General features: G+C 37.5%; 1 protein-coding gene across 2 annotated transcripts in view; it reads left to right on the top strand.

Moving 5' to 3' along the window:
- dapk1 (death-associated protein kinase 1) overlaps positions 1-10,997 on the top strand; it is a 67,199-nt gene that overhangs the window by 32,843 nt on the left and 23,359 nt on the right. Inside the window, exons 6-12 of one of the 2 annotated variants that reach the window (XM_008336179.3) lie at positions 919-967; positions 1,162-1,188; positions 4,205-4,357; positions 7,680-7,725; positions 7,924-8,013; positions 8,954-9,046; positions 10,442-10,561. In XM_008336179.3, the coding sequence (XP_008334401.1) occupies positions 919-967; positions 1,162-1,188; positions 4,205-4,357; positions 7,680-7,725; positions 7,924-8,013; positions 8,954-9,046; positions 10,442-10,561 (578 nt within the window). The other variant, XM_017043199.2, reaches the window with a different exon arrangement.

Here is a 10,997-nt window from a genome sequence, read left to right as displayed (position 1 = left end):
ATACACACATATATGTACTTCTACTCTGACGGAGTCAGAGTAGAAGATACAGAGAACAGGGAGAGATGGAAATCAATGATTTGCTGTGGCAACCCCTGAAAAAAGGGACAAAGCCGAAAGAAGAAGAAGATCTATATATGTACAGTATATGAATATATGTATATATCTATATATGTATACATATACAGTATAGATATATACATATATACATAGATATATGTACATGTACATATATACATATATGTATACATATATAGATATATACATATATACATATATATGTATATATGTGCATATATGTATATACTGTATGTATATATCTATATGTATATATGTGCATATATGTATATATATACAGTATGTGTGTGTGTATATATAAATTGTATTACAAACTGTAGGCATTAATAGTGGGGACCAAATGATAAATTCTCTTGAATCCTTACAATTGTGGAATCAAGTCGCGGGCCGCCAGTTGATGATCACTATCAACCCACTTGGTGGGGCTCAGTGTATCAATGAACACTGTCTGAGGTGAATAAAGCCCATAAGTTTTAAAACCTTTAAAGGTTCAAGTCTGCTGACGTTGGATTCATTTTGGTGAGGTCACAGCATTTTGCTCCGTGATTGGCTGCTAACGGATTAGATGTTTTTTTTATGGAGAGTCATGCTGAAACCCACTTCAGAAGAAAAGCGATGACACCAACTTTACATATACCGTATATTCGTAAACTTGACAGAACTGCTCAAAGTGTTAACTTCCTCTTACCTCACCTGCAGTATTAAACCTATAACGGAAGAGAAAAAAAAGGAACTAATGATTACACTATGGAGTAGAAAGTGAGGCATGTTGTATCTATATTATTATGTGTCATTGACCTGGATAGAAATAATCTTCTGGTTCATGTTTCTGCCTTACAGCTCCAGAGGTAGTCAACTATGAACCTTTGGGCCTGGAGGCTGACATGTGGTGAGTGTAAAAAAAACAAAACAAAACATCTATCTGTTCTAGGCTGACTATCCTGAACATATGCTGATTTAAAAAAAAAAAAAAAAATTACTAATGCCTGTTTTTGATGAACATCTGCTGCTGTGTGAAGTGTTGTGTGAAGTGCAGAGTTGCTCAGATGCTACATATAAATAACTTTTTCTGTCTCTCTGCAGGAGTATCGGTGTGATAACGTACATTCTGTAAGTGTCTTCTACACCAACACAGTTGGAAATACCATTTAAGTATAAAAATAAATAATATAAATTGCAGCAGCCACCATTTCCTACCAGAAGAAGAAAAAATGTATAGATTTGTTGTCTTTTTCACGCACCGACAGCAGGGTATTTGCTGAAATGTGAGGGCTGGGCTGACGTCAGTGTTGAAGTGAACACTGTTGTTAATAATGTAAAGACCTGCGGCACAGACAAGTCAAAAGGAACAAGTTAGAGCTGTTTCTGTGTGTGTGTGTGTGTGTGTGTGAATGTGACTGTATACATCAGTACTTTAAAGGTTTTAATGGTTTAAGGCAGGGGTTCCCAACCTGCGGTCCGGGGACTAGTGTTGGTCCGTAGGTCATTTGGTACCAGGCCGCAGTGGGACACAGTGAAAAAATGTACTTCAGTTTTACTAATTCACTTCATTTAAAGCAATCCAGTCATTCTGCTTTACTTTTTCCATTCAAAGATAATCTGTCAGTGTTTGGAAACAACAAATCATTCAGACTCTGATACTGACAGAATAAAGAGAGTTGGCCCGTACGTAGACACTTGATTCCGTACCGTACCTTACACGTACACTACGTACGAACTTACATAAACTTAACTTACTCGTTTAAAGTTTATATTAAGAGTCTTTTTTATGAATGATGTTTTAGGCTGGACATTATCAGAATTTTAATTTTACGGAAAAAAAAAACATACAGCTTTGAAGATTAGTCATCATTCAAAAAAATAACCAGTGCTCAGATCACCTCACTGACTGACTCTGTTTTCTACAGTTTACCAAAACACAACAATTAAAAGCATTTCTCCACAGACAGATATTTTATATATCAAATTTACAGTTTTGTAATGACATTTTATCAGGCAGTTTCCCAAAATGGCTCTCTGACGAGACATGTGATGCTGGATGTGATTTTAGTGGTAGACAGCCATGCAAAATCCTAATAAAAGCGCCAAACAGAGCAGAATGTGCTAGAGTCTAATAACATGAACTTCCGTGACCTCAGATGTGACAATTCTCTCACAGTTTTAAAAGAAATAGAAAAGTAAAAAAAAAAAAAAACTTACTCACTTGCTTTTCAATTTCGATTTGTATTCTATCTTTAGTGGCACCACGCTCATATTTATCAACAATTTCCTGCTTTATTTCCATGGTCATCATGTGTTTCTTCTTCTCACCACCAGCCTTACAACTCACTCTCTTAGGACTCATCACTATTATGAAGAATAATGCACAAAATAGAGAGAAAATCACGTAGATAACGTAAACACGATGTGGAAGACTTGCAGAAGATGAGAACGGAACAGGTGAGGTGAATGAGTGAAGCAGCGTGGGCTGCTCCGAGTGCTCGGCCACCTGGTGGCAGCGTCTGTAAGTGTGCTGGTATCTTGAGTCTTTACTCGTATCTTGAAGCAAAAATTTGCTCGGATGCTTACTCGTATCTTGAAATACTCGTATGTCGTATCTCGAGGTTCCACTGTACAAGACAATGATTAACTCATTATTGATGACATCGTAGAGGCTCTATCCTGATCATCTCCACATCAATGACTGAAGCAGTGTTTCCATTGATTAAGTTTTTTTTTTACTTCAGCAATTACAAAGTGGCGGCCCACGGGACTGAATCTGGCCCACCGAATCATTTATTTCAGCCCACGATTGGATTCCTAAAATAACGTCAGCTTCGTTCACATTCCCATCGAGCTTTGTTTTGTTGAACTGCTGATTGTTATGGCCTGAGTCGACAGTAGCTCCGCCAGCAGGGCGTTAATTCCATAGTAAAAGTTTGTGCCTCGGTGAACCGCAGATCAACTGCTGTCTCCTGCTGTGGTTGAGCTGCTGAGCTCCCACACAGCTGTATCTGTGGAGGAGACTTCCACACAAACACTGCACAGCACATGAAGCAGCCACAGGAGATGATTAAATACTTAGAACACAAGCTCTGACTCCAACGTAGTAACTAACACTACAGGTATAACACAAAGAGACTTTTACGTAAATGAGAGCTAGGGCTGTCAATCAAGTGGCTGTGAAGTTATTGGAATTATGAGCTATATAGAATATTCCATTCTGCATTAAATGCATTATATTACACACATTAGAGAATAAACAGAATCATTAATTAATTTAAATCAATTAAAATGAATTTAAATGACCTTACTATAGCATAATAAATAGCCACAGTGTTGATTTAAATGACAACAATCATGTGTAAGTGCTGCTTGAATTGCCTGTGTCTTACACCTGCAAAGTACATATTCACACACAGTATGTACAGTACAGTACAGTACAGTACAAATACACATTTGATTTGTTATCCGTCCATCACCTACACAGGTGTCACAGCTCTGCAGAATACAGTAGAGATTCACTGATGTTGCAGCAGAGGTGCTCGGAGTCTGTCTCCTGTTTATGAGAGAGGGAAAAAAATGGAATAAATCACTATCTCTGGTTGGTTTTAGAAATAATCAGATCTGTCAAAACTGAGAGAGAATTGTCACATCTGAGGTCACGGAAGTTCATGTTATTAGACTCTAGCACATTCTGCTCTGTTTGGCGCTTTTATTAGGATTTTGCATGGCTGTCTACCACTAAAATCACATCCAGCATCACATGTCTCGTTAGAGAGCCATTTTGGGAAACTGCCTGATAAAATGTCATTACAAAACTGTAAATTTGATATATAAAATATCTGTCTGTGGAGAAATGCTTTTAATTGTTGTGTTTTGGTAAACTGTAGAAAACAGAGTCAGTCAGTGAGGTGATCTGAGCACTGGTTATTTTTTTGAATGATGACTAATCTTCAAAGCTGTATGTTTTTTTTTTTCCGTAAAATTAAACTTCTGATAATGTCCAGCCTAAAACATCATTCAGAAAAAAGACTCTTAATATAAACTTTAAACGAGTATTCAGTTGTCACAGTTGCTCTGACTGACTGACTGTTTATTTGACATTTCAGATTTTTTGTCGCTTATCCTCTCACTTGTCTTGTAGTTTGAGCGGCGCCTCTCCTTTCCTGGGCGACAACAAACAGGAGACACTGGCCAACGTGTCGGCCATGGACTACACATTTGAAGACGAGTTTTTCAACAACACCAGCTTCCTGGCCAAAGACTTCATAGCGAAGCTTCTTGTTAAAGATCCCAAGTATGTATAATTAAATGTTCGGTTTTTAACAAATTTAGCTCATGTATATACACACACATATATAAATATATATTTAAATATATATATATAGATAAATATATATTTATTCATAGCAAAGCTTCTTGTTAAATCCCAAGTTAGATCCAAGTATGTATAATTAAATTTTCTGTTTTAAACTAATTTAACTAATATTTATATATATTTTAAATATATATATAAAAATATATTTACAGATTTACATATCTTTTACATATTTATATTTACATATTAACCCAACTAATTCAATAATAACATTATAAATGCGTTATACAGTTATAAAACAACACCATTATCTCATCCAAACTAATGCTTTTATGAACACGTTGAGTGATAAAACCTTCTGTGATCTGAAAACATCTGTGTTATTTCTTTTTTAGTGAACCTTCAATAACATGTCTGAATATTTTCATTTCATTTAAAAGCAACACTGCTGGACAGAAAAGTGAAAACCGGCTCTTTGTATAAATTAACAAAACTTCCACAACGACACTTGGTAACCCTGTTATTCTGCACAGAGAACTGCTCTTATCGCCAACCAGTCGCTGTAGCAACAGTGAAAGGCTGCACCTGCACTTACAGACACGATCTCAGCCACACCGACCACTGCTCCTCTTAAACAAGCGAGTCTGGCTGAGGGAGGGGAAGTAATTTTACACCAGCAAGGCAGTGGGAAAAACAACAGATTTTTTTTTTTTTTTCCAGGTCCTCTGACATGTATCGATAAATGTAACCAGCCACATATTGCCTGGGCGTCAAACTCAATCACTCAAGAGGCCGAAATTAAAAACACAGTCTAAGCTGCGGGCCAAACAGGATTGACACTTATTGAGCAGTCTAGTGCTGACAATGGAAAATTAAATTTGAACAGGCTGCAATGAATAATTGTCCTCCTTCAACAGGACACTACCTTATGAGTTTTATTATATTGCCTTCTCTCTGCGTCAAATCCTCATTTATTGGATGTTGCTGTATTTGGTGATAGATGCATTTGCCACGATGATGGGAGGCAGGTCATGAAATCAGTCTGTTCTGCAAATTTTGATTATTTCCCTAAATATATTTCTAGTAAATATATATTTATATATATTTATATTTATATATATATATATATATATATATATATGCACATGGTAATCTCTGGTGGACCACATACAATTACAAAACGTACCAGATTTGGGCAGCAGGTCTTCAGTTTGATATATTAGTCCTAGAGGGCTAAAAAAAGAAAAAGGAAATGACTCACTTCATCATCCAGCAGTTTTGCAATTTTTCCATAAACACAGAACAATATTTCATTGTCGTCAGTCATATCATGGCGGTTAAGTCACAGGGTGTAGTGATAACAGTCAGAGAGAAGTGGCTTCTGTATTTAAACCACATCATCTTTGGGATTTCGGCTGTAACTCAACAACAACATGATGAAGATGAAGACCAAAAAAGAGATCATTATTCCTCCGAGCTCTCCTCGGTTGATATTGTAAATCTGACGTCCTTTCCATGTTCCTGTCAGAGAGATGCTAATGAAGTTATATACAAATGGCCAGAGACATTGAAGTATACTGTAGTCATCTGCTTTATTTGCATGATGTTGATGTTCCTGAAAGTCTGTCTCACTGCCCGCTTTGTGTTGTTAAAGAGGAGCATGGAACTGTAATAGAGGAAGTGAGATATTGTGGCGGAATTGTTGTTGCTCAGAGAAAATATGTCAGCACTTTACTTCGGTGGTTATGAATTGACAGCAAAATGCAGGATTTTGTTGCGTTATTTGCGTAAAAAAAAACACACCCCACAGTGCTGTTTCATATATATGTGTATGTATGTATTTATATATTTATATGTTTGTTTGTACATATATATGGAAAATATACACATACATTTATGTATATATATATATATATATATGTGTGTATATGTATGTTTGTACATATATGGAAATATATACATATATTTGTCTATACATGTATATAGAAATATATGTTTATGTATGTTTGTACATATATTTGGAAATATATACATATATGTATATGTGTATATATATAGAAATATATGTATATGTTTATATGCATAGAAATAAACGTATGTGTATATGTATGTTTGTATATATATATGAAATATATGAAAAGATCTCATTAATGTACACTCAGCACCCCATCTTGACAGAAAAAAACAGAAATGTAGAAGTTTTAGCAAATTTATTAAAAAAGAAAAACTGAAATATCACATGGTCATAAGTATTCAGACCCATCCATCCATCCATCCATCCATCCATCTTCAACCGCTTATCCGGGGCCGGGTCGCGGGGGCAACAGTCTGAGCAGGGACACCCAGACTTCCCTCTCCCTCGACACTTCCTCTAGCTCTTCTGGGGGGACCCCAAGGCGTTCCCAGGCCAGCCGAGCGACGTAGTCGCTCCAGCGTGTCTTCCTCTTGAATCCGAGGTTCGACTATCGGCCAGATTCTCCTCTCCAGTACCCTGGAATAGACTTTTCCTGGGAGGCTGAGGAGTGTGATCCCCCGATAGTTGGAACACACCCTCCAGTCCCCTTTTTTGAAAAGAGGCACCATCACCTCGGTCTGCCAGTCCAGAGGTACTGTCCCAGACTGCCACGCGATTCTGCAGAGACGTGTCAACCAAGACAGCCCCACAACATCCAGAGACTTAAGATACTCAGGGCGGATCTCATCCACCCCCGGCGCTCCCGGGAGACGTGTCAGCAGGATTGAGGAGATCCTCGAAATATTCTCCCACGATTGCACAGTTTGGCTGGACGTCCAGCTCTAGAAAGAGTTCTGGTCGTCCCAAACTTCTTCCATTTAAGGATGATGGAGGCCACTGTGCTCTTAGGAACCTGTGATATTTCAGTTTTTCTTTTTTGATAGATTTGCAAAAATATCTACATTTCTGTTTTTTTCTGTCAAGATGGGGCGCTGAGTGTACATTAATGAGAAATAAAATGAACTTTTTTGATTTTAGCAAATGGCTGCAATGAAACAAAGAGTGACAAATTTAAAGGGGTCTGAATACTTTCCGTACCCACTGTATATGTATGTCTATATATATGTATATGTGTATATGTATATGTATGTTTGTGCATATATAGAAATATATACATATCTTTATGTATGTATGAATATATGTGAGTATATGTGTCTCTATATCCTCACTCTTTACATCTAAAGTTGAATCGTAGTAGTATTCGTAGTTTATTTGTAGTTTTTGTAGTAGTGGTAGTTATTTGTCTCTCAAATGGTGTCATATATTAAATCTTCTTTTTCTCTGCAGAAAGAGAATGACGATTCAGGACAGCTTCCTGCACCCCTGGATCAAGGTTGGACCATTTTGATGACTAATTAAATGATAGAATTAAAGGAAGGATCTGTCGTTTTGTAAAATATTTTTTATTATTAAAGTAATTAAAATAAATTATATTATATTCATTCATGTACTGAAAGTTTAATATTACCTTTTACTGCACTTAACTAGAGTCAGTGAGTCAGTATTTTGTCTCTTGTGTTTGTGAAATCAGCCAAAAGACACCCTGCAGGCTCTGAGCAGAAAGGAGTCTGCTGTCAACATGGAGAAGTTCAAGACGTTTGCAGCTCGAAGGAAGTGGAAGGTGAGTACTTTTCTCTGCTGCTTTTTCAAATATTGGAGGACAAGTCAGGAAGTAAGGATACATTTTTTGACCTACATTTTTACAGGTTTATTAAAATTTGACCCTTTAATATATAAATACATGCAGACCCTCTCAGTCACCACACCACAACACCATCACTGCCTTGGTGACAGTTGTCTTGTCTGTTCTGGTTCATCACAACTGACCTGACCCATTTGTGCTCCCGGACTGTCGCAGAGGCGGGGGTTTGTCCTTGATGGTTTAGTGATGATGATGATGTTACACCATGTCTCTGTCCGCCCTGGTTGCCTTCCACAGTCTGGCAACTTCTGGCTTGATTTTACATTAAGGTCATGAATTTGCAAAGACTTGGGAAAAATATGCATCTGAATTATCAGGCGTACGATTGGCTTAAACATTCACATGACTGAGGCAGAAGAAGAAGAAAAAGAATCATATTCTTTGATTATTATCATTCTTCAGTCATTGGTTCATTTCAAATTCCAATGCATTTTTTTGTCATCGAGCTAATTATTTTTAGTTTAGAGCAGGTGTGTCAACCTCACTTCAACTAGGGGGCCACATCTGTAATTAATTATTATTTATTCCAGTTACAAATATAATACATTGCTGTGGAATAAAATTTATTTTTTACTCTATAGACTTTATTAAGTCCTTTTTATGCTCCCACGAGCCATACAAAATGACTTGGCAGGCCGCATTTGGCCCCCAGGCCTTGGGTTTGACACATGTAGTTAAGAGATTCTGTTTGTCATTTTTTTTTAAAAAAAAAGAATAAAACTAAAACTTAATAATTAATAACTGGTGAAGTTATCGTATGAAGTTATGTTAGTAAATTAACAGGTGTTTTGTGTGGAGTGGCGGTGGATGAATTCATAAATGAATTGACACCATCATTAACTTCTCGCCCCTCTCCTAGCAATCAGTGCGTCTCATCTCCTTATGCAACCGTCTGTCACGCTCCTTCCTGTCTAGAAGCAACATCAGTGTGACCCGCAGCGATGACGCTCTGGTAAGAACTTTTTTTTTTTTTTTCTAATTAAAAAGTTTGTTATTTTAACCCACCTGAGATGAATGGACTTCAGTTGTGTTTAACTTGGTGTGAGCTGCTGTCTCCCAGTTTTATTAAGAGTTTTCAGCTGATTTATCTCAACAAGAATCTAGAGCTTCTTCATCTTAATTGATCTTTTCCTTCTTTCCACCCAAAGGCCTGAGGTCAGATTTTTGGAATGTGTGTGTGTGTATGTAGTCTAGAGATAGCTATACTTGTTAGGCCGTGTTAGGTGTAGTTTGGGAGTTAGGATTAGAATAAGGGCTGGATTAGGGTATGGTGAGGATTAAGAATAGACATGCTTTTGTAAAGGCCAAGGTTAGTAGGGTGAGGCATTATGTCTAGTCCCCACTAGTCATGAAAACCAGACTGTGTGTGTGTGTGTGTGTGTTGTGGTAAACAGTGAGCGGCCTGATAGATGTAAACACTTCAGAGTCTGTGTCATGGATTAAACATTAACTGGACATTACCATTGTACCAAAGCCAAAGTTGTTACAACACTGACAGTCTTGTTGTGTCCCAAGTGGGACAGCAGGCAAATATCCAAGTTACTGTGCCCTCTGTAGGACTTAAACTGAACTGCAGCTCCATCATTGCTTCATGATTAATTGTTTGTTTGTGTATTTATACACATACACACACCCACACACACACAGGCCAAACACTAACTAAAATGACTTACATGGACACAAATAATCAGACTAATGGCCTGGTTTAAATAGAAAGAAATAAAAAAGGCATACAAAATAAATTATTTAGTTTTTCTGAAAAATGAATTTGCATTCAATTTAATTGCAATTAAAACAGGACAAACTATTGCCAAATGTGTATTGAATATAAGCAGTGAAAATGGTTAAATTTGGCCTGTGGAAATTATGCGCTGGTGAAAATAGAGCGTGAACCTTCATTCATCCTACAGCTCTGTGTTTTCCGTTGCTCGTCACTGGTTCGGTCCTGGCTCCTCCACCGCTGAGGTTATGTGGAGGAATGTAGCAGGATTCCAGTCACACTTGACTGAACAAAGGACACAGCAGCCTCACCTCATCCTGCTCCCCTTCTCCTCCTCCTTCATCTCGTTGTGCACTCGAGCAATCTCAGTCCATTTCTGGTGCACATACACTGACATGCTGAAGGTCATTGAGGTCGTGACACAAACGAAGAACACGTCTGTGCTGAGAGACTTTGTGTTGAAATTGCACATTAACATCCAAAGGTCTGATGTTTTTGGTTGATGCTCTAGATCGAGATGAAAGAGAGACTTAATGTCAGCATGTGATAGAAGGAATTCACAGGATTAACAATCACATCCTCCTTTGAACGGCCTTAGAGTCACTGTGTTTTCCCCCACCTGTTTAGGACGAGGAAGACTCCTTTGTGATGAAGGCCATCATCCACGCCATCAACGATGACAATGTACCCGGTCTGCAGCATCTGCTGGGCTCTTTGAACAGTTACGACGTCAACCAGCCCAACAAGGTGAAAACCAACGACGTATAATAACAGATGATCGACGTAACAAGTGCGATATAAGTAAAGACCTTGTTCGGTTTTGTTAGTTTTTCAAAATGAATGATAACACTAATGGAATTCCGATATATCTAGTTATTTTTGCTGCATGACCAAGGTTGGAATTTACTGACATTTTAAATGGCTTTGAGGATCAAGATAAAGAATTTTTTAAGAATGAAATATTTTCAACAGTTTAGATCAGTTTAAACCTCCCCATGTCACCTTGTGTTAAGATTGATTCATCCCGACATTGTACTTTATTGTATTTTATTTATCGAAACATAGCATCACATTTCACAGTTTTCCAATGATTTTAAGCTCTGATCACTTTCTGGCCGATTGTCTGCCATTACAAAGCAGAAAGTTGAATTTTATATACCGGTGTGTGTGTGTGTGTATATAT

Source organism: Cynoglossus semilaevis, chromosome Z (assembly GCF_000523025.1).
Source record: "Cynoglossus semilaevis isolate Cse_v1.0 chromosome Z, Cse_v1.0, whole genome shotgun sequence".
In the NCBI taxonomy this organism is placed as follows: Eukaryota; Metazoa; Chordata; class Actinopteri; order Pleuronectiformes; family Cynoglossidae; genus Cynoglossus; species Cynoglossus semilaevis.
Note: the sequence above shows the minus strand (reverse complement) of the source record. Positions and strands in the feature narration are given on the sequence as shown.